This window comes from Phocoena sinus, chromosome 9, assembly GCF_008692025.1.
Source record: "Phocoena sinus isolate mPhoSin1 chromosome 9, mPhoSin1.pri, whole genome shotgun sequence".
In the NCBI taxonomy this organism is placed as follows: domain Eukaryota; kingdom Metazoa; phylum Chordata; class Mammalia; order Artiodactyla; family Phocoenidae; genus Phocoena; species Phocoena sinus.
Window position 1 is genome coordinate 54,593,976 of NC_045771.1, and position 24,446 is coordinate 54,618,421.

The following is a 24,446-nucleotide window of genomic DNA, read 5'->3' on the forward strand; positions in this document are numbered from 1 at the left end:
CCCTACTTGGAGGGTGAATTTTTTTTTTTTTTTTGCAGTACGCGGGCCTCTCCCTGTTGTGGCTTCTCCCGTTGCGGAGCACAGGCTCCAGACGCGCAGGCTCAGCGGCCATGGCTCACAGGCCCAGCCGCTCTGCGGCATGTGGGATCTTCCCGGACTGGGGCACGAACCCGTGTCCCCTGCATCGGCAGGCGGACTCTCAACCACTGCGCCACCAGGGAAGACCTGGAGGGTGAATTTTGACCAAAGAGATGCAGCACAAGAGGGAGCTGGTAGATAAATTCTTCTCCCTTCATCTCCCCAAGATAGGCTGTTCCAAAGTGCAATAATCCATGAAAATATCCTAAAAGACTGAGCAATTAACCACTCTTGTTGAAAAGCTATGGCAGCTCAGTAACACCTATATTTGTACACCCTCCTCCACTGCCTGCCTCACTTCCATCTTTTCCTCCCTTCTGCTTCCCAGAAATAGTGCCCCCCAATGAACTGGCAGCAGGTGAATGTTTCTTGTTTGTGGCAGGCTCTAGGAAACCTAGGCTAGCATAGTAATTTTGGTAGTGGATTCTTCAACTGGAAAATAAAACATGAAATAAATGATGGTTTTCACAAAGTCAGGCACAGGGCCCTGCAGACTCAAAATCCAGACTGGCTGAGAGCTTTGAGAAAGGGCCTTTAAAGAGGTAATTAAGGTAAAATGGGGTCATAGAGGTGGGCCCTAATCCAACATGACTGGTATCCTTATAAGAAGAGGAGATTAAGACACAGAGGGAAGACCATGTAATGACAAAGGGAGAAGCCAAAGAGAGAGGTCTCAGAATGAAACCAATCTTGGACACCTTGATCTTGGACTTCTAGCTTCCAGACTGTGAGGAAATAAAATTTCTGTTACATAAGCCACCCAGTTTGTGGTATTTGTTCCCACAGCCTTCAAAAACTAAAACACGGTTCATGGAATCAAAACAAGTCAACTTAATTACAGAACTTGAATAATTAATGTCACTGGAATAAGCTTGTCTGATTAGTCCTGCTCCACAATAAAGACAGTTCTCTCCTGGGGGTACTTCACTATAACAACCCACCATGTAAACACAATAAATAGTTTTTAGATCTAAAAGCTCAAGAACATTTTCAGTTCATGGAACTATGAACTGGAACTATGTTATGAAACTGAAGCTTTGATCAGATAAAAGTTGCTCTTTTTAAATTAATCTTATTTATTACCATTTATTTAGTTGCTCCACTAAACATGAATAGCTCCTGCAGCTTCCTATTTCAAAATCACTTGCAGAAAGTGAGAGAGTGGCATGGACATATATACACTACCAAACGTAAAATAGATAGCTAGTGGGAAGCAGCCACATAGCACAGGGAGATCAGCTCAGTGCTTTGTGACCACCTAGAGGGGTGGGATAGGGAGGGTGGGAGGGAGGGAGATGCAAGAGGGAAGAGATGTGGGGACATATGTATATGTATAACTGATTCACTTTGTTATAAAGCAGAAACTAACACACCATTGTAAAGAAATTATACCCCAATAAAGATGTTAAAAAAAAATAATAACTTGCAACTTGGATTATTAGTACACTTTTTTAGTAGAATGGTTGACTTCAGGGGTGGCTGTTCTTTTGTTTTCTGTTCCAGGTACTTATTATCAAATTTACATTAATGATTCTGTTAGTAAGAGGTAATTACTTTTGTTTCTTTTTTATGCATTGTTTCTGCAACAATCAACCTCAAAGATATTTTAAAACACTAAAGTAGATTAAATTCCAGCTTTTATGTACTTCTTCTGTTACATAATTCCCCTACATCCAACCTAGTAAGACTATAATTACATTTCACATGTGCTATAAACTTTTTCTGTTTAAAACAAATTACTCTGACTCAGAAAGGAATAACATTTGCTTGAACATTTAGGACACCTGGCATTAGGTTAGCAACTACCAAATTCATATGTAATCTAAAATAGTAATTAGAAACATTCTTAATTCATGCTAATGAATAATTATAATTTTAACTAAATATTGCTAATTAGGCAGGGTGCAAACAAGTATCAGGAAAAAAAATCAGAAGAAGAATATTATTTCTTAACATATTTATGTTAAAAATATAGTTTTCTTTGTTACTTTTAGAAGTAACAAAGTGGTGCATAGGTCAATAAATTACTAAAACTTGTAGTTAATCTTTAAGTATACAACAGCTTTTAAGAAATTGTAATCTGTAATTTAACAGAAATGTTAAATTCTGCTGAACTGTTACCAGATTGAAGCATTTCTATTCTCTGTGTATAATTCATCTCTCATACATTTCTCTACTATTAATTTATATTTTTGCTGAAATAATTTACCAATTCAATAGTTAGCCATTTTACCCCTACCTATTTCTGTGTTCTGGTGTCATAATGTCTCTTGTGCTCTTAACTTAAGGCCTTCAAAAATCGATAGCAAAGAAGGATCAATGAATAATGATTAAACCTAAATCCATTAGCTAATTTAAACAGGTAAAGCTTTTTAAAAGCTTAAGCTTGGTGCATTTAACAAGAAGAAAAACAAATACACTCAACATTATCATCAGTAAGAAAACAAAGAACATGGAAAATTCACAAATGGAAAAGTAAGGTAGATAGCTGGTGGGAAGCAGCCGTGTAGCGCAGGGAGATCAGCTCAGTGCTTTGTGACAGCCTGGAGGGGTGGGATAGGGGGGGTGGGAGGGAGGGAGACAAGAGATATGGGAACATATTTATATATATAGCTGATTCATTTTGTTGTAAAGCAGAAACTAACACACCATTGTAAAGCAATTATACTCCAATAAAGATGTTAAAAAAAAAAAAGCCAATTTTACAGCGACTGCCAAAACAATACTAATGAAAATATACAACACACAGCAGAGCAGTGCTTCTCAACTTTTAACATGTATACTAATTACCTGGGAATCTTGTTAAAATGGAGATTCTGATTTAGTAGGTCCAGCACAGGGCCAGAACTTCCATGTTCCTAACAAGTCCCTATGTAATAGCTGTGTAGGTAGTTCAAGGACCTCACTCTGAGTAGCAAGGACTTAGTGTGTACCTTACTCTGGGTAAACTTATGAAATGCTTTAATTTGGTTTCAAACCAAATAAAAAAGTAATCCTTGAAATCTTTAATGAACGTTTATTGAGTACCTAGAAGGATCCAGACCAGGAGGTCCCAGGTTGCCAGACCAGAAGCACCAACATCACTCAGGAACTCGTTATACGCTGACCCATGAACAACGTGGGGTTGGGGTGTCGACCCTGGCTCGGTCAAAAATCCAGGTGTAACATTACAGTTGGCCCTCTGTATCCAAGGTTCCATATCCACGGATTAAACCCACCAGATTGTGTGGGACTGTAGTCTGTATTTATTGAAAAAAAATCTGCGTATAAGTGGACCCCTGCAGTTCAAACCTGTACTCTTCCAGGGTCAACTGTAAATGCAAACCTATGAACCCCACCCGGACTTACTGAAGCAGACTCTGAAGGTAGGGCTCAGGAGTCTTTTAATTAGCTTTCCAGATGATTCTGATGCATACTAAGTTTTGAGAAACACTACTCTAGACACTATGCTGAGGGCTTGGGATGTAAACCTGGGTATGTGACTCTTCTTGCTTTAAAAAAATCTCAGTCTAGTAGGAAGTCTGCTGAGCCAGTAAATACCGGTCAAATATGCAGTCAGTACAAAGCCAGAATGACAGACAAAGTGGCACCTAACACAGCAGAGCATGTAAAGAAGGTTTCCTAGAAAAGGTCACAGGAGCTGAGTCTTATAAGGAGTTAGACATCAGAAGACAGTCACATGTACAACATATGCAAAGGTAATGCAGGAGGAAGTTTGGCACCTGTGAAAAACTGCAAGTAATTCAGTCCAGATGGCTTGAGTGTGGGGTGTTTGAGGACTTCCATTCTGGCTGCTTTTCACCTGTCAAAAGATAAAACAAAAACCATTAGAGCTGATAAAAATTACAAAGTTAGATCTATTAACTTCCTGGTAAGGGAACCCATTCTATGAAGAATGTCACTGATGGGGAAAAGTCAAAAGTTTTTAAGTGCTAGAAAGGGGGAGTTCATGGGAGTAGTGCTAATTAAGGATGGGAAACTCGTGCTCTGGATATGGGACAGAATGAATCTATAGGTCGGTACACAGTTGGTTAAAATAAAACAAAAATCCTATTGTTCATTCGTTAGGGAAATGTCTTCTGTAAAGTCCAGTGAGGAGAGTCTGACTTCTCAGGGCCATTGAGATTTATGGACCCTTATCAGCTTCAGTCTACTGTGCTGAATCACAAAAGTCAGTTGATATCTCCTAGGCAAGCTCCACTTTAAGTGGGAAATTTTCCGTGGCAATCCCTCCTCTTTGTCCTTCCTCATCTTGAGATGCCAGATGAGCACACAAAGGATAGCAAATCATCAGATTATCAGCTTTCCCACCACCATCTTAGGCTTGGGTGCTGTTCTCACAGGATTCCACTGTGTTTATCCAAGTGGTTTCAGTCTCCTCTTGATGTAGTATACTTGGAATGTACAACAACAATTAAGGTTATGTTAATAATACACTTGACACACCCTTTGCACTTTCTCGGGTTAATAGCAACCTTAGACCTACTGAACCACTTCTAGGTGTAAGGCCTGAGAGGAGCTCTAAAAGCACCAATGAGTAGTTGTAAAGATAAAAAAACAAAAACAAAAAGAATGCTGAAGTCCAAGCTAGGGAGTTTCAAGAAAGCGTGAGTGGTCAACAGTGTAAAATACTACAGACAAGTACACCAAAATGAGGACAAGAAAGTGTCCACGAAATTTTACCACAAGTGTTGTGACCTCAGTTAGGGCAGTTGAGGAAAGCCGAAGAATGAATAGAATTGAGTAAATAGGGATTGGAAGTGCTCAGTACTCTTTCAAAGAAACTTGGTTTCTTTGGCTGTGATTCACATCAAGTGCTGCCAAGCCCAATCTAGGTTTTCCATTTCTTTTTATTTGTAGGGCCAGAAATGTCATTCAGATCATCTTGCTTATTATGTGCCAAGTACCACTTTACAAAACTATCATTTCATTCTGTCCTCTCATGGCAATCCTATTGATGAGAAAAGTGAAAAATTATGAGAAAAATGGGGCTTCCAGGGGTTTACTTGCTCTAGATTCAATAATTTGACTTGAAAGCCTTCTAACATTGTGTACAATGCCTTGGTGGTTATTTAATTGTCTGGGAGAACCACTAAAGTACAGAAGAGGTAAAAGGCTGGGGAATGTAGGTGACACTAGTCACCTCTCCGGGGTGAGATAAACTGCTTCAGCTTCCAACATTATCAGTTCATCATCCATCATTCCTGCATCCCACATCCATCCCTCATCCCTCCACCCGCCCATGCTTGTTTCAAGGAGGCCCAGCGCAAACTACAAAGACTGAGACGCACATGTCGCCAAGGTAACACTCCACTGTTACATACCGAGGTCTTCCCCCGCTTTCCTCTGGTACGCAAGCAAACCCAGCCCCTCCAAGTTTAGAGGTTCAGATAAGAGTTTGGGGTAGTTTGGATCCTCGGGCTTCCGTAGGTGCTGGCGCTTCAGCAGCCTCTGGCCCCGCCCCTAGCAACGCATTGGCTTGTTAACAACCTGCCAGCAAGCAGGCTGCTAGGTACGCCAGTGGGCTGCTTCCGCGGGATGCGGGTGGCGTCGCGGTGGCCGAGTCCACGGCCGGACCCCCAGGACCTTTCGCGACTCTAGTGGCTCTCAGGAGGCTTTCACTTCTCGGTGGCGGGGCCTCTTGCAGTCTCGCGGCTGCGGGCACAATGTAGGACAGGAGGACACCCCCCACGCCTCACTCCGCCGCACAGCCATGTCTACAGCGGAGGCTGCGGCGACGGCCCAGGCCCGGGCACCCGGCAGCACGATCAAGTTCAGCAGCCCTCGCCAAATCCCGGTAGTCGGGGTGGTGACGGAGGACGAGGAAGCGCAGGTATGGCCAGGTGTCTGTGCTTTGGAGGGTGTGAAGGCGGGGGCGGAGATGCCTGGGGGCAGCAAGGGAGGAAACGGGGGCCTGAGGGGAAACCAGGGGAGCCCGGGGGACTGTGGTTCCAAGCTCAAAGCTGATCCCTTTGAGAACTGCGCCGCCTACGAGGGGAGTTGGCTGTCATCGACCAACCTGTCTGGGGACTCGTGTCTCGAGGTCCTCCCGGAGCGTCCCAGTAAACTGAGTAGGCAAAGTTTGGCGGCTTTTCTTCGAAAAGTGTGACCCCACGAAGGACCTGAGAGGGAGGGAAACATTCTTAGCGAAAACTTGGATTTGATGACCCCTTTGTTTGCACTGGGCTTTTATATGTAGATCGCTGTTATCGTGTGATGTTCTTGATATCGGGGTAAATCCTCCCGTGTTTAAATTTGCTGCTACCAAAACCTGCACCTGGAGGGGAGGGAAATACTATTAAAATTAGAAATTTAGCAACATTTTTATATGAAATTGGAAGCTGGTTAGAAGTGCGTCGGAGAGAATTGGGATCGAATAGAATTGATTTATTGTGCTTGTATTTGGTTTTTAGTTTACTCTTTGTCTTACAAAACTAGTTCTTTGGAATTTCTGTTGAGAAATTTCACTTCAGAACCCTAGCTTGGATCTCCACTCATAGCGAGGGTGTTTAGAAATTCCAAGGCGTTTGTTTCATACTAGGGTTCCATTGCTCTTCCCCAGAGATCCATGATCAAGCCTTAAATTAACGTGAATTCTATGGAGGAAATTTGCCCTACCTCCTCGCGCTGATGGTGTGGGGCTACTATGGGAATTCCCGCCGAGGCTTCACAAGTCTCAGGCTGCGTCAGGAACCTTGTCTCCTGCGTCCACATCCTGGAGGCTTGGAGAGTTCCTTAGGAGAGGCTAGTTGACTGGGGACCTCTTCTATGGTGGGAGTAGGGTTGCACTCTCTGAAGATGGCCAGACATTCAACCCACAGAGAAACAACACTTCTGCACGAGGAGGAGCAGGTGTTAGGGGAATTTACCTAATCGGGTTTGTGGAAGTATTCCAATTCAGGTGCAGATGATTTTGAGGAACAACAGCTGTCCCTTCACTCCCAAGGCTGCAAGGGGGCTCAACACTACTGCTGTTCTCCCAGGCATGGGGCAAAACTGACGAGTAGGTGAATTTGGTATCTGATGGCTGTCATTCTTCCTTTACTTGGTATTAAAAAAAAAGAAGGGATGGGGTCTCAAGGTTATAGGAGGCAGGCAAGAGTGGGCTAAAAAGAAGGAGAAAAAAGGGGAAATACTTTTAACAGGCTGTTGCCAAAATAGTCCACAATGTATCAAATAATGCAGAACAAGAATATGTGTGTTTATTTTCTCCCTTCCCTTTCCCTTTCTTTTCCTCTTTCATTACTGCCTCTTCTTACAGGGCCTAGGTTTCTGCTCCAGGAAGAAATCAGTTTGTATTAATTAAAGTTCCTACCCTGTTAATAACTGCTTCTAGGGATATTAACATTTTTTATAGTACTGAAGAAAAAGGCAGTTTCTAGCAAAAGAAAGGAAATCGAATAAAGACATCTTAGAGCTGGGAGAAATGGTCTCTAAGCCTTTCTGGGTTTTGTTTGTGGTTGTTTTTACAAATGAGGACCCTAAGGCCATGAGAAGTTAACCGAGAGTTACTCAGTTTCTTTACTGGGAGTGGAGTCTAGTGCTCTTTGCCACTTAAAATGATAACCTTTATAGACCTCTGCCTTGGAACTCGAAATGTTTCCAATCTTTTCAAAGCTTTCCATATTTGCAGCCTCCTCCTCTTCCTACAGTGACAGTACAGTATATCCTAGTAGCTAAAAGTGAGAATGTGGAGTCTACCTCAATCCATTAAGCCAGCTTCATCATGTGCTTGAGAAATCACAAATTGTTCACCCTTTATATATTTCCTATTTATTTAAATGTTGTTTCTCTTATTATAAAGAATCAGAAGCCCTTTGGAGCAGTGATTATTCAAAATTTAATGTGCATTTGGAGCACCTGGGGAACTTATTAAACGATATAGATTCTAATTCTGTAGGTCTGGGTGGAGCCCTGGATTCTGCTTTTCTAACAGGTTTTCAGGTGATGCCATTGCTACTGGTTGAAGGACTCCATTTTCCACTCAGAGTAGCAACACTTAGTGTATCATAGCTGCAGTATGGTATGTACAGTGTGACAGTTTCACAGCAGCTAACTCCTGGAAAGCCATAGGAGATGGTTTTACATGGACTCAGATTATAAAACAAAGTAAACAACAACAACAACAATAAAAATTCCAACCCTCCCCCTGCCAGGTCAGATGATATGGTACCAAATGGGGCTTTAAAAGAACTACTTGTTCTCCTTTTCTGTCACCACAATGCCTCAGTCAATCCTGGATTAATGTCACATCCTTTGGGTCTCACCTCTTCCTCTCTTTTCACTCCATTCTCCATAAACACCACATTAACATCCTCCTTGCTACCTCTGAGTCCCGCCTGTTCTTTCTTTCAGGCTTCTGCAGTAGCTCCTTATTGCTTCCCTCACTTAATACCATTACATTGACCAGATCACTCAACTCTCTAAACCTGTTCCCTTTTCTGTAAAACAAGCCTGTACTAGATGAGTGTTCCCCCCAAACTTGGGTGACCATCACAGTCATCTGAGGAGCTTTTAAAAAAAACCCTGTACATAGCTGGGTCCTTCCCTAGATTTACTTAATCATAATCTTTTAAGTGATTTTTAGCCTCAGAACCACTGAACTAGATGGTATCTAAGGGGTTTGCCATCCTCAAAGTGCCTCAGGTCCACTTCTTGTCCTGTTTGCGAGGTTTCCCAGTGTATAGTCGGTACTTTATCTGTACCATGTACTCTGCTTAGTGCCACCTCCATGAGGGCAGAAACCTTCTCTGTTGTTTTTTTCTGTAGTGTCCCCTATTATCCCCCAGTAGCACCCAGCACAACACCTGGTACACAGGAGGGGATATTAAATATGTATTGAATGAATGCCCTCCCCTCTTTTCTGAATTTAAATCTTACCCTACCTTCAGATCCTACCTCTCCACCGTAAAGTAACCCCCAATAGGACATACTTCCCATTCATTTTCACTCTCACAGACCTTCTTCTCATAAATGGGTGTAGTCCTTGGTCTGAGTTTCTCACCTAATTATCAGTTGTTTTATGTTTGTTACTATTTCATTTGTCTTGTTTTGTCTCTCCCTCTCCTTAAGTGTAGAACATATATCTTAATACTTGCGTGTCCCTCCCCTCTCAACTCTGAGTTCAGAGTAGAAATTTAAGTCCTCATTAGTAGCTGATAAAGCCTTCTGTGTTCCAGGCACACTGGCCTCCTAGCATCTCCTCAACCATGCCAGGTATACCCTGCCTAAGGGCCTCTGCACTTGCTATGCCCACTGCCTGGAAGTTTTCCCCTTCTTATCCATGGCTTGTTCCCTTACCTCCTTCAAGACTGCTGAAATTTTACCCACTCTGTGAGTCTTTTGCCGACCACTGCTTAAGCATGCTAGCACTTTCTACTCCCGTTTCTCCAGAGCGTTATCTTGCAATACACTGTATAACTTATTGTCTCCCCCAAAGCATATCAATTCTTTATAAAAGCAGGAGATTTTTTGTGTTTATTCAATACCATATCTTCAGCACTTAGAACAATGACACAATGGAGGCACACAGTAATATTTGTAGAATAAATATGATTGCGATTAGTTTTTTGTTTTCACTTGCATAGTATCATGGCTGAGCTTCCTTGCCCAAATTTGCTTTCCCTCTGAGAACCTGCACAATCTGCTAGTTGATGTCATATCCTGCCACTGTCTGTAATACTGCCATGGGCTGTGTCCTTAAATTGCCTACCCCTGCTTTGGAGTAATTGCCAGAAGTAGCCTCTGTGGTCAGCTGAGAAGTCAGGCAGAGAATGAAGGTGCAAAGAACCAGTGTTTCTGCATCAGACAGCCCTGCTAGCCCATATACTAGCTATGTGACCTTAACAAGTTAGATATCAGGGCCTCAGTTTCAACAACAGGGATAATCTATCTTCATATGGTATATTTGAGGATTAATTAAGATATAAAGTACCAGACACATTAATGGACCACAATAAATGTTAGATCCTTTCCCTATAACTAAGTATCAAAGGAGCAGGACTTTCCCCCTTTGAAATGTTCCTTGGTAAAGTGGGAAAATAAGTTCATTCTATAACTTGACGTAAGTGGAGGTCTGGTTTTCTTCAAAGCAGTTTATTAAGCTTTTGATCTTAAAAGGTTTTGTTAAATGTTTTTACAATTTCTCCATAAACATCTTATGATGATAATAACAGCAATTATTTTTATTTTTACATCCGTATGTTCTCTCTTCTACACCCTGCCTGTGTGATCTCATTTACCCAGACTGTTCCAATTATTACTTTAAGCCTGTGACTTAGAAATCTCTGCCCCAAATTTAACTAATCTCCAGCCTCAACACAAGCTTCTCCCTCCAGCATCCCTGTCTCAGCAAATGGTGCCAACCACTTATGTAATTCCTCAAGCGTGTCCGTCCTCCTTACCTTTTCCTTCTCTTTCCCACCAAATCAAATCACTCATAAGGTCCTGCTGATTCTGCCTCCTTGATGCTTTTCATTCCATTCATTGTGTATTCCGATTGCCACTGCCTTAGTCAAGGCCTGAAGTCATAGACTGGTCTCCCACCTCCAGTCTAGATCTTTCCAGTTCAGTCTCAGCAGACAGAATTATCTTTTTTATTGTTACCTTCCTCTGGTTAAAACCTGTGGAAATCAATGAAGACCACCCTAGTGAGAACGAACAGGGGCTTGCTGTTCAGAGCTTGCTATAGAAAGAGAATCTGCCAGCATTGCTTACATTTAGCAGAGACTCCCAAGGCAGGCAAGGGAGCTTTACAGTGAATAAAAGGGAGGCTTCTGTATTGCTCTGGTTGGAGGCTGTTGCCTTGGGGAAGCTGGAAGTGAGCCAGCTAGAAGCAAGGCAACCTGTGTGATTGATTTGGGAAGCATACTTGTCTTTTTCTGGTTGGCCCTGAGAGACAAATTGCGGTAAAAAATAGGGAATCTGACAATCATTGACCAGATACTGACTTTTCTGAGCCAGTTGCTGCAGAAGTTGTGGTTTGACTCCCCAGGTTGGTTACTACAGAGGTTGTAGGACAGAGTTCTGTTGCTAGATATAGTCTGGCCTTTGTCTGTTTTTATATCCAGTCTCTCAAACCATTCAATAGCTTCTGATGATCATTAGCATAGTATACAAGGCCCTCTGTAAAATGGGGTTAATAATAGTATCTACCTCATAGAATTCAGTTAGTAAATTCATTTAGTGCTTACAGCTGTACCTAGAAATAGACTTAGTCTAATAAGTTTTACCTATAACTATTATTGTTATTGTCATCATTATTATTCATGATTTGACCTCTACTTACCTTATCAGCATCATCTGTAGCTACTATCCTCTGAACTATCTTCTCCAACCTACTGAATGTCTCACCAGTCCTGTAAATGCCATGTTTTCTCTTGTCTCCAGGCCTTCACACGTGCTACTTCCTTTGCTGCATTTCTCAAACCTTCAGTTCATCTCGCAAATCCTACTCCGTCTCACCTCTGCTTGAAGATTACTTCTTCCAGGAGCTGTCCCAGATTGCCATCCCATTCCCATTCGCATCCCTCCTCCCCATACCATTCTGTCCCCATCTATATAGTTCCAGAGCACACCTCTCAGCCAGACTGATAGGTACCTGAAGTCAGGGCAATGCGTTCCCACACCTAGCACAGTTTCTGAAATGTCGAAGCTGCTTATAACTATTTATAGAAGGAGGAAAAGGCTAAGGGAGGGAGGGAGAGAGGAGAAACCTTAAAAATATAATATGTGCCATGCAAGTAAAACACAGGGTAACATGAAGTAGTAATATAAGATAAATTTAGAGATAATACAAGATAAATCTATGCTTTAATCTTTATACACTCTTTCTTTGGAAAAGTTATACCTGTTCATTTGGGGGAAAAAATTCTGAAAATACATAACAGGTATTAAAAAAATTTTTTGCTCTGACATTTCAATATCTTTTACAACCCTCAAAGCCAATATTGCAGAAATCGGAAATAAAAACTCACTATATATATTTATTTCTCTGAGAACACAGGAAGAAAAAGGACAACAGAGGTAGTGGCAGATGGCACTGTTAAATCCCAAAACCTTAGAAGGCAAAATTCTATTTATCAAAAAACTTTGTAACAGTAATTTAATAATTTAAACAATTTAATAGTAAGATGTAACATCTTAATGGTAATCATAATACCAAGGATAAATAAGTATATAGTAAATCCTTTTTTTTCTTTTTTTATACAGCAGGTTCTTATTAGTCATCAATTTTATACACATCAGTGTATACATGTCAATCCCAATCACCCAGTTCAGCACACCACCATCCCCACCCCCGCACGGTTTCCGCACTTGGTGTCCATACATTTGTTTTCTACATCTGTGTCTCACTTCTGCCCTGCAAACCGGTTATCTGTACCATTTTTCTAGGTTCCACATACATGTGTTAATGTACGATATTTGTTTTTCTCTTTCTGACTTACTTCACTCTGTATGACAGTCTCTAGATCCATCCACATCTCAACAATGACTCACTTCGTTCCTTTTTATGGCTGAGTAATAGTCCATTGTATATATGTGCCACATCTTCTTTATTCATTCATCTGTCGATGGGCATTTAGGTTGCTTCCATGACCTGGCTATTGTAAATAGTGCTGCAATGAACATTGGGGTGCATGTGTCTTTTTGAATTATGGTTTTCTCTGGATATATGCCCAGTAGTGGGATTCCTGGGTCATATGGGAGTTCTATTTTAGTTTTTAAGGAACCTCCATACTGTTCTCCATAGTGGCTGTATCAATTTACATTCCCCCCAACAGTGCAAGAGGGTTCCCTTTTCTCCACACCCTCTCCAGCATTTATTGTTTTTAGATTTTCTGATGATGCCCATTCTAACTGGTGTGCGGTGATACCTCATTGTAGTTTTGATTTGCATTTCTCTAATAATTATTGATGTTGAGCAGCTTTTCATGTGCTTCTTGGCCATCTGTATGTCTTCTTCGGAGAAATGTCTGTTTAGGTTTTCTGCCCATTTTTGGATTGGGTTGTTTTTTTTTTTGTTTTTGTTTTTCTTTCGGTACGTGGGCCTCTCACTGTTGTGGCCTCTCCCGTTGCGGAGCACAGGCTCTGGTCGCACAGGCTCAGCGGCCACGGCTCACGGGCCCAGCCGCTCCGTGGCACGTGGGATCTTCCCGGACCGGGACGTGTAATCTACATGTAATGTCTGACACATTTATATTAACATATTTCATGCAAATAACCCAATGAAAGTTTAGTATTAGTTGTTTGTTTGTTTGTTTATACTGCATGTTCTTATTAGTCATCAGTTTTATACACATCAGTGTATACATGTCAATCCCAATCACCCAATTCAGCACACCACCATCCCCACTCCACCACAGTTTTCCCTCCTTGGTGTCCATACGTCTGTTCTCTACATCTGTGTCTCAACTATTGCCCTGCAATGGGCCTTGTTTTTGTATCCATTCAGCAGCTGTGTCTTTTGGTTGGGGCATTTAATCCATTCACGTTAAGGTAATTATCAATATGTATGTTCCTATGACCATTTTCTTAATTGTTTTGGTTTGTTTTTGTAGGTCATTTTCTTTCTTGTGTTTCCCCACTTAGAGAAGCTCCTTTAGCATTTGTTGTAGAGCTGGTTTGGTGATGCTGAATTCTCTTAGCTTTTGCTTTTCTGTAAAGCTTTTGATTTCTCCAACGAATCTGAATGAGATCCTTGCCAGGTAGAGTAATCTTGGTTGTAGTTTCTTCCCTTTCATCACTTTAAGTATATCATGCCACTCCCTTGTGTCTTGTACAGTTTCTGCTGAGAATCAGCTGTTCACCTTATGGGAGTTCCCTTGTATGTTATTTGTCGTTTTTTCCTTGCTGCTTTCAATAATTTTTGTCTTTAATTTTTGCCAGTTTGATTACTATGTGTCTCAGCATGTTTCTCCTTGGTTTATCCTGTGTGGGACTTGCTGCACTTCCTAGGACTTGGGTGGCTATTTCCTTTCCCATGTTAGGGAAATTTTCGACTATAATCTCTTCAGATATTTTCTCGGGTCCTTCTCTCTCTCTTCTCCTTCTGGGACCCCTATAATGCGGATGTTGTTGTGTTAATGTTGTCCAGAGGTCTCTTAGGCTGTCTTCATTTCTTTTCATTCTTTTTTTCTTTATTCTGTTCCGAAGCAGTGAATTCCACCATTCTGTCTTCCAGGTCACTTATCTGTTCTTCTGCCTCAGTTTATTCTGCTATTGGTTCCTTCTAGTGTAGTTTTCATTTCAGTTAATTGTATTGTTCATCTCTGTTTGTTTGTTCTTTAATTCTTCTAGGTCTTTGTTAAACATTTCTTGCATCTTCTCGATCTTTGCCTCCATTCTTTTTCAGAGGTCCTGGATCATCTTCACTATCATTATTCTGAATTCTTTTTCTGGAATGTTGCCTATCTCTACTTCATTTAGTTGTTTTTTCTGGGGTATTTTCTTGTTCCTTCATCTGGTACATAGCTCTCAGCCTTTTCATATTGTCTACCTTTCTGTGAATGTGGTTTTTGTTCCGCAGGTTGCAGGATTGTAGTTCTTCTTGCTTCTGCTGTCTGCCCTCTGGTGGATGAGGCTAAGAGGCTTGTGTAAGTTTCCTGATGGGAGGGACTGGTGGTGGGTAGAGCTGACTGTTGCTCTGGTGGGCAGAGCTCAGTAAAACTGTAATCCACTTGACTGTTGATGGGTGGGGCTGGGTTCCCTCCCTGTTCATTGTTTGGCCTGAGGTAACCCAACACTGGAGCCTACCTGGGCTCTTTAGTGGGGCTAATGACAGACTCTGGAAGGGCTCAGGCCAAGGAGTACTTTGCAGAACTTCTGCTGCAAGTGTCCTTGTCCCCAAGGTGAGCCACAGCCACCCCCTGCCTCTGCAGGAGACCCTCCGACACTAACAGGTAGGTCTGGTTCAGTCTCCCCGGGGGTCACTGCTCCTTACCCTGGGTCCCGATGCGCACAGTACTTTGTCTGTGCCCTCCAAGAGTGGAGTCTCTTTTTCCTCTAGTCCTGTCGAAGTCCTGCAGTCAATTCCCACTATGCTTCAAAGTCTGATTCTCTAGGAATTCCTCTTCCCATTGCCAGACCCCCAGCTTGGGAAGCCTGATGTGGGGGCTCAGAACCTTCACTCCAGTGGGTGGACTTCTGTGGTATAAGTGTTCTCCAGTCTGCGAGTCACCCACCCAGCAATTATGGGAGTAAATCCTTTTTGATTGTTAATTTTTGAAGTAAAAATCATATTGAGTAAATAAAACTCACTTCAGATACTTATTCTGCAGACTTAATGTTAGAACGCTTAACTGAAAATTGGTTTTGAAAGAGATTTCTTGAGATCAGAGCATGTGAGTTTGTAATTGTGAAGGAAGGAATTCTAGCCCTAAGAGGCAATGGAATAATGACTGTGTAGGAAAGGTGACTATGTAGAAATATGAACGTTATGTATTTATAGATTTAAAAATCAGATATACAATAGTGTTAACACTAAGTGAAATTATGTAATGTATTTTATACATGTAAACAAAAACAGAAAATAAAATATAAAATACATATATAAAGCAGAAAATAATAAAAATGTATTTTGATGATAATAAGATTTTTTTTCTTTTTGAATATTTTTTATTACATCATCTTTTCAAACAGTTATTTTAAAGTAGAAAATAGTATGAAAGCAGGAGAGATGGGAAGAAGGAACAAGAGACTGGGATAGCTTAACCCTTCTAATAGGAGTGAGCAGTATTGATATAACATTTGAATGAAAGAAACACCATGCAGCAAGCATTAATCCCCAAGATAAATATAGCCCAAACTGCATTTAGAATTTTGACATTTATACTATCATAAGTACTTAAACTTTGGATAACACCTTCTATTTCCTTCCCCATTTACCTACAATAACTTATATATGTTACACCAAGTGTTTGGTGCTGGGGATGCCAGAAACAAAAGTCTTCCCTCAAAGTAAACTTTGGGACGGGGATAAGGATGTAAACCATTTTAGAATAAGGTGATGGGAACTGTGATAGATATACATTCAAAGTGCTATGGGATACTCAGGAGGGACAGTTGTTGTATCCTTTTTCCTCCCTTGGGAGGTGACACCTGAACTGTGTCTTGAAGGACCTGGGGAGGTTAACTAAGGAGACAGATAGGATTGTAACAACATAATGAAAACAGAGGAGGGGGTGAAAGGCATTAGTGGAGAGTCATTGAATGATTTAGATGTGTTGTGTTCAGATTTGGGTTTTATTTGTTCTGATCAGAGGGTAGAACCGTAAGGGTGCCAAGACTAGAGGCGGGGAGAACAAACAGCAGGAAGCCTTCAAAACTGAGTGAGAAATGAGAACTGAATATATCATTAAGATGGAGTGGGCCGGATACTATAAAACTTCTTAGAGGAAAACATAGGCAAAACACTCTTTGACATAAATCACAGCAAGATCTTTCTCAATCCACTGCCTAGAGTAATGAAAATAAAAAGAACAATAAACAAATAGGACCTAATTAAACTTAAAAGCTTTTGCACAGCAAAGGAAATGATAAACAAAATGAAAAAACAACCTTAGAATGGGAGAAAATATCTTCAAACAAGCAACTGACAAGGGATTAATCTCCAAAATATACAAACAACACATGCAGCTCAATATCAAAAAAAACAAACAACCCCATCATCAAGTGGGAGGAAGACCTAACATAGACATTTCTCCAAAGTATACATACAAATGGCCAGAAAACCATATGAAAAGATGCTCCAACATCAGTAATTATTAGAGAATGCAAATCAAACTACAATGAGGTGTCACCTCACACAGTCAGAATGGCCATCATCAAAAAAATCTACAAACAATAAATGCTGGAGAGGGTGTGGAGAAAAGGGAACCCTCCCACACTGTTTGGTAGTGAATGTAAATTGGTACAGCCACTATGGAGGTTCCTTAAAAAACTAAAAGGAGAACTACCATATGACCCAGCAATCCCACTCCTGGGCATATATCTGGAGAAAATCATAATTTGAAAGGATGCATGCACCCCGATGTTCATTGCAGCACTATTTACAATAGCCAGGACATGGAAGCAACCTAAATTTCCATTGACAGAGGAATGGATAAAGAAAGTTGTGGTACATATATATACAATGGAATATTACTCAGCCATGAAAGGAATGAAATAATGTCATTTGTAGAGACGTGGATGGACCTAGAGATTGTCATACAGGGTGAAGTGAGTCAGAAAGAGAAAGATGAATATCATATAATATCACTTATACTGTATGTGGAATCTAGAAAAATGGTGCAGATGAACTTATTTGCAAAGCAAAAATAGATTTGCAGATATAAAAAACAAACTTAAGGTTACCAAGGGGGGAAGGGGGAGGGTGGGATGAATTGGGAGATTGGGATTGACATATATATATGACTATATATAAAATAAATAACTAATGAGAACCTACTGTATAGCACAGGGAACTCTACTCAGTGCTCTGTGGTGACCTAAATGGGAAGGAAATCTAAAAAAGAGTGGATATATGTATATGTATAACTGATTCACTTTGTTATACAGCAGAAACTAATACAACATTATAAAGCAACTATACTCCAATAATAATTTTTAAAAAAAGATGGAGTGGGCTCAAGAAATATTAAGATGTAAACTCTGTAGAACTTGGCAGTTCCTGTTTTCTACTACAGGTGATGTAAGACTGCTGGGATAGGGGATACCTGGTTCAAGAAGGCGATCACCTACCTGTAGTTTAGAAGCTCGTCTTATGTATATCTGCGTAGGCAAACTCAGTGTAATGTGTATGCATGAGATATGTAATATGTATGAATGAGATCGTTTTTATTTTCCAAAGCATGGAAGTGCTATTATTCCAGATGCTCTCTTGGGCCTTTCGGGACTAAGAAATTTAAAGACGTTAAGATTGTAAGATATGAAGGTGGGAGGTAGATGCAAGAGGGAGGAGATATGGGGATATATGTATATGTAATGTATAGCTGATTCACTTTGTTATAAAGCAGCAACTAACACACCATTGTAAAGCAATTATACTCCAATAAAGATGTTAAAATAATAATAATAAAGAAAAATAAAATGAAAAAAAAAAGATTGTAAGGTAATACTAGAATTCAAGAGGTTTGGGGGGGGGTTCACTCCAAAATTTATTTACTCCTATAAGTCTCATCTGCTTTTCATTATCCCTTACTATCTTTTTGTCATAAGATAATTTTAAGTTGCTAAGAGATAATGCCATATAAAAATAGTGTGTTTGATGTGATTTCTTGTTTCTCATGACATAGAATACTATGAGTTTTATGTTTTTTAGGGTGTTTTCAAGCCTATGGACCTAAATCGTGTCATCAAACTCCTCGAAGAGACTGGTAAAGTAAGCTTTGAGAGAAAATTTCTCTATTTCACTTAGAAACTGTGATTTCCCTGCAAGGTAACATGTATTCCCCTAAATATGTCTCATTTCTCTCCTTTTGTTGAAAACATTTCAAATAGTATATGTCTCATCTTGAAGAACTATTTAAATTTAGTATGAATATATTTAACCTGGTAGGGAGGCTGGAAAAGAATAGATTTGATTACATGGGATGGACAAATCCATGGTGGATATAAACAGAAGAATCATAAGAGTAAAGAAAGACTGATCTAGCCTCTGTTCATAGCTTATTACCAAGTAGGATATGGGCACAAGGGTAGAAAAAGTGTATCATGATGTAGTACTTAAAAATTTCCTGATAAGAAATTAGGATATGTACATACTCATATCCAGTCATAAGTAATTTATTTTGAGAGAACTCTTATACAGAATGTAATGGAAATAAAGATACAAGACTCAAAATTGAAGTTTAGGCATTAGGAGAAAGGATAATAAATGCGTATGCATACATGTTTATATGACACTCTCCTGATGTTACCCAAGAATTGACTGAATGCCTAAAAAGCCACTATAAAATTACTACAGGATGAAGATTGCATACTTTCAGTAAGTGGGAAATGGGCTGACCATGGTATAGCAGATCAAGACAATGTCCTGTGATTAGCAGGTGCAAAAATTTAGTCATTGTTTTAACATTTTTTAGTCTCTACATTTTTACATAGAAAGAAGAAAAAAACACATTAAGAATAATGACTTTATAAGAATAATTTCTCTTTTGTTGGCTATGATTATTGTGAAAGTTATTTTTAATTGTGAATATATCTGCAGTTTTTAAAAAAGGAAACCCAACTATGTAGAGCTCCTACTAGCTGTTAAATAATAAATATGTGTGTGTGTATGTATATGTTCATACATATGTCTATATACACAGATACACACACACACACACACACACACACATATACGCCACAGTTTCTCACAAACAAGAAGGTTAAAAGAACAGAAATGGGGGCTTCCCTGGTGGCACAGTGGTTGAGAGTCCGACTGCCGATGCAGGGGATGTGGGTTTGTGCCCTGGTCCGGGAAGATCCCACATGCCGCGGAGCGGCTGGGCCCATGAGCCATGGCCGCTGAGCCTGCGCGTCCAGAGCCTGCGCTCCGCAACGGGAGAGGCCACAACAGTGAGAGTCGAGGCCCGTGTACCACACACACACACAAAAAAAAAGTGATTCAGTCATGAAAATGCATCAGTATACAGAGTTTTGCTTTGCTTTGTTTTGTTTTGTTTTAATTGGCTGAAGATATTTAGTTTGGGCCATTACATTGGTATATTTTAGAGGTTAAAAATACAATTTCTGGAGGCAGATTGTCAAATTTGACTTCTTACATCACCATTTATTAGCTGTGTGATTTGGGTAATTACGTAGTGTTTCAGCTTGAGTTTCGTATTCTGAAAAAGAAGGATAATAAAAGTACCTCATAATAGGGTTATTTTGAAGATTAATGAAATGATATGTATATACCTTGCCTAAATGGTACATGGCATAGAAAAATGCTCAGCATACTTCAGTATTATTAATATTATTTCTGGAAACAATTAATGCTTTTATATTAACCTAGTTTTGATTTGCAATTTATTATTCAAATATAAATGGTAGTTTATTTTTACCTTCACTGTTTTATGAAACATTTTTAATGCTTACATTATAATATAGTAATTTAAGAATTACTTGATAACATGTCTACTCTCTTTTTACACTAAGGAAAATTTTTGAAATCTCAACAGAATTAATAACACAAAAGAACTAAAATAGATAATTTGTTTTAGGATGATTTAGAAGAAAAACAACTTAAATCTGTCAAGAAAATGGTGCAGTGTTATCAGAATGGACTTGTATCCTTTACTTATATGTGTATGTTTGTTTTGTTTATCCTGAAATGGGAGAATTTTTATTAGAAAACGCATTAGCTTCCTATTGTTGCTGTAACAAATTACCAAAAACTTAGTGCCTTAAAACCACATAAATTTTTTGTTTTACAGTTCTGGAGGTCTCACTGGGCTAAAGGCAAGGTGTTGTTGGCAGGGCTGGTTCTTTCTGAAGGCTCTAGGGGAGAATCCATTTCCTTGCCTTTGCTAGCTTCTAGAGGCAGCCTGCATTCCTAGGCTTCCTGGGCCCTTCCTTGAAGTAGCATCACTCTCACCTCTACTTCTGTCATCATATCTCCTTCTCTGACCCTCTCCTGCCTCTCCTTTCCTTATAAGGACTCTGTGATTACATTGGGCCTACTTGTATAACCTCGGATAACTTTCCCATGTCAACGCTTTTAACTTAATCACATCTGAAAAGTCCCTTTGCCATGTAAGGAAGGTAACAGTTACAAGTTCTAGGGATTAGGACAGGCCATTATTCTGTTTACCACAGAAAATATCTAACATTTTGTGCTTTTTACAAACTTATATTTTTATCAGAGATATAAATTTGAAGAAACAGTATAATACAATATTAACTGTGCAGATAGTGTCAGTTTCTATAGACTCAGAGAGACAGTTTATGTAGTTAGCAGGGCCAAGTCAAAGTCTTGTTTCTACCAATTTACTTGAGTATTTGCACTGTTGATAAGCTTCTTAACTTTTCCACCCTTATAAAATAGGGATAACAGCCCCTTATAAGGTTGCTAGGAAGACTAGATGAGATAATGTATGAGCAAGTTCTTGATAATCTGTAAAACATTCTATAAATATGTTATCCTCAATGAAGATACCACCCTGATCAGAATATGTAGAAACCAGTGTGTCTCAAAACTATCTGTGATTAAGAACCAGTTTGCTGTTGGGGGTTGTTTCTTTTTTTTTAATCCTTTGCATATATATGCTATTGTAAAAATGCAATGAAATTGTCACAGGAAACTCACTTTCTGCAGTTATTTTTCCACAGACTGGTAACATACAATTCCAGAACTGGCATGGTCCACAGACCACACTTAACAGTAGTATTGATCTAACTAATCTCTAACAGTTGTCCAGTCTGGTCCCAAGAAGACAGCAGTCTCTAATATTATCTTGTTCCAAGATTTCAAAACGTCTTAAGCCTCCGATTCAGGGAAGTGGTGCCTTATAATTTTATCTCTTTTCTCACCTTATTTTAGCCTTGTTTTGTATGGATTTGTTCAGTCAGTTACCTGAGGGCTTGTCGATATCAAGCATTGTTTACTGGTAGCCAAGAAAGTCTACTAGCAAGTGATTTCTTATCTTAACCCAATAACTCAACACCTCCCTTATTTTTTCTTCTTCAGGCTAGAGAGTTGGTGGCAAATGACTGTTTCTGAATGCCTTTAGTAGGCTGGGTTTAGAGGTTATAACCACATAAAGCAAACATAAGTTAGAGAGGTATCTTGATCATTTCTCTAGGAAGTTAACAGAGGTTTGTATTTCTAATATATCCAGCTCTCCTATCTTTTTCTAAGAAGCTCCTAGAGACTAGAAGTGATCAGATTCAATCAAGAAGTGCAAGTCACAGCTACCATGTCCCCTTAACTGTATTAAAAAACAAAACAAAACAAAAAATGTGAAATTTGTTTATGTACCAACTGGGTTTTTTAAATAGGTAAAATAAAAGGTGCTTTTACCTGAAGATCTAGAGAGGGTACATTTTGCTTTCATAAACTAGTCTTAAATAAAATTTTCAACCAATTTAAACCTTAAAAACAAGAGCACACACCTGAGTAATGTTAATAAAATAACGCATAAAAGTAAGGTAGGTTTGGGTTGCTTATTCCCGAGCAATATATGTTTTGTATGTGGGTGGAGATTAAGGATATAATTGAGCCATTAAGTTAGTTTTGTTTTCAAAGTATTATTACTCATTGCCAATAAGTTATTGTTCAACTGAATATGTGGTGTAGTAGTTGGTAGTCAAATTCTAAAGATGTGGTGAGAAGAGAAAAAAATATTTTGAATAAGAGGTTACTGAGACAAAAATTAAATAATATTCCTTAAAAAACATGGTTCTGTTTTCCTCTTTAGATTTCAAAATTGGTATAATTAAACCACATTTAACAAAATAGATGGAATTCTATAGACTTTTCTTGACAGAAGTGCTGTAAAGGATATTTTAATAAAAATCTTAATTTTATTTCTTAACTAAAAATATTAAAGCCCCTAAGGGATTTAGCACAGATATTTAAAATTCTGAATCTGTGTGCAGGAAAAATTAAAAAACAGCCCTATTTTATAGAACCTGCATGTAATATCCTAAAATTATGTGGGTAAGTTTTTTTTTAACTTTGTTTTATATTAGCATGCAGTATTTTCTGTTTTATTTTGTCTTACAAAAATATTATGCATTATGGTATAGCAAAGTGATACAGAACTCAGGACACTTCACTTGATCACTTGATTCCAGCAGCTGGTATCTCAAAGGTAGTTCATTTTATTTTATTGTAGTCTGAGATTGCTGACCACAAGAGATTAAACTGTAAGTATATTTGAATGTTTTCTCATAATAAATTGCTCTCAAGTGAATGATAAATGTGAGATAAAACAAAGAAATATTTTAGAGAATCCTTGAGAAAATTTATGGACAATACTTAATAGTTTCTGCCTAGTTTTTTTTCTGTCTCTCTAAGAAATTTGACTCTCAAAGACATGAGAGTCAAAACGTTTTATTTGATCTTCCAAATTTGAATAAAGAATGATTTATCACCAAATTATTTTTGGCATATTTTTTCAAAATGTAAATTAGAGATCAGAATTATAAAATTTATATATTCCATCCTCTGTACTATTTTTTCTTCAATGATTTGGGGGAACTAGCCACATAGTGGCTAATCAAGATGTATATTAAAATATATGTTTTTGGTTTTCAATATAATATGGTAGAAGAAATTTCTTAAACAAGGAATAAACTTTTCTGACAATTTAACCTTCTAAACCTTTCTACCAATTTACTTTTTAAATAGTGAGTTTCTTTTAATATATAAATAATAGTATTAGTAGGACTATGTATATATGGTAGGTTTATCTCTCACTTTTAGATTTAGTAGCAATAATATTTGCAATTTTGTAAGTAATTACATTTAAGATTTTGTTATCTGAATAGATGTTCAAAAAAAATTTATTGAATGCCCTTACCACACCTTACTTTTTAATAGAGACCATGAAAAATAAAGAAATAAATTATTGCTCTGATGCTCTCAAGGAACTGTAATGTACTAACTGGAAATTATTGTTATATTGATGTGAGATAATATTATGTAAAACACTTTCAGATTTTGAGGCTATGCAAGTCTTAGAACACCAGATATGCAAGCATTACTTTCAACATCAGTACTCCTACAGAGCTCCACCAAGAATTGGTTCTCTATGAAAGCTGTGACTGAATGTTTCATTGCATAATATGAGAAATCTTTTGAAATGCACTCTTCACTTTCCTTCATATTTCATAATTACTCACATCATTTTTTTTTTTTTTACTTTCCTAATTTCTACTTTCATCGTGCATTTTTCCACACCACACCCTCACTTGATTCTCTTTTCAGGACATTTTTGGGAGATAAAAACATAGGAAATTAAAAAATAAAATCAAACCCTTCTGTTTTGGCCTCTAAGTAGTATGTTTCTCTCAGTGCATCAGAAGTATAATGCTTATTTTTTTTCATAACCTTTTTGGTGGAAAACTCTTCTGATGCTTTATCTTTTAGGTTGTTTCCTTTGGTAAAAAAGGAAAAAATTTGAGGACAAGAACAATTTGTTTTATAGTTCTTCACTTTAGAGATTCAACAATGAGCTGGATATCAAGTAATTAAGTTATTTATTTCAAATGAAAAATTCTAACAAACACCAGAAATGAACCTCTATGGTATTTATAAAATATTCCTTTTCATAACTTGCCCTTGAAATATCTTTTAATTCCAGTTGACCTATATACAT

The 24,446-nt window shown here is 38.8% G+C and overlaps 1 protein-coding gene across 4 annotated transcripts in view; it reads left to right on the top strand.

Moving 5' to 3' along the window:
* Positions 1-5,724: 5,724 nt before the first annotated feature.
* CFAP69 (cilia and flagella associated protein 69) overlaps positions 5,725-24,446 on the top strand; it is a 69,590-nt gene continuing 50,868 nt past the window's right edge. For 3 of the 4 annotated variants that reach the window (XM_032644041.1, XM_032644038.1, XM_032644039.1), the window contains exons 1-4: positions 5,725-5,971; positions 18,458-18,517; positions 20,346-20,411; positions 22,674-22,783. In XM_032644041.1, coding sequence (XP_032499932.1) covers positions 5,852-5,971; positions 18,458-18,517; positions 20,346-20,411; positions 22,674-22,783 — 356 coding nt within the window. In that variant the 5' untranslated portion in view covers positions 5,725-5,851. The remainder of the gene's footprint in view (positions 5,972-18,457; positions 18,518-20,345; positions 20,412-22,673; positions 22,784-24,446) is intronic. The other variant, XM_032644040.1, reaches the window with a different exon arrangement.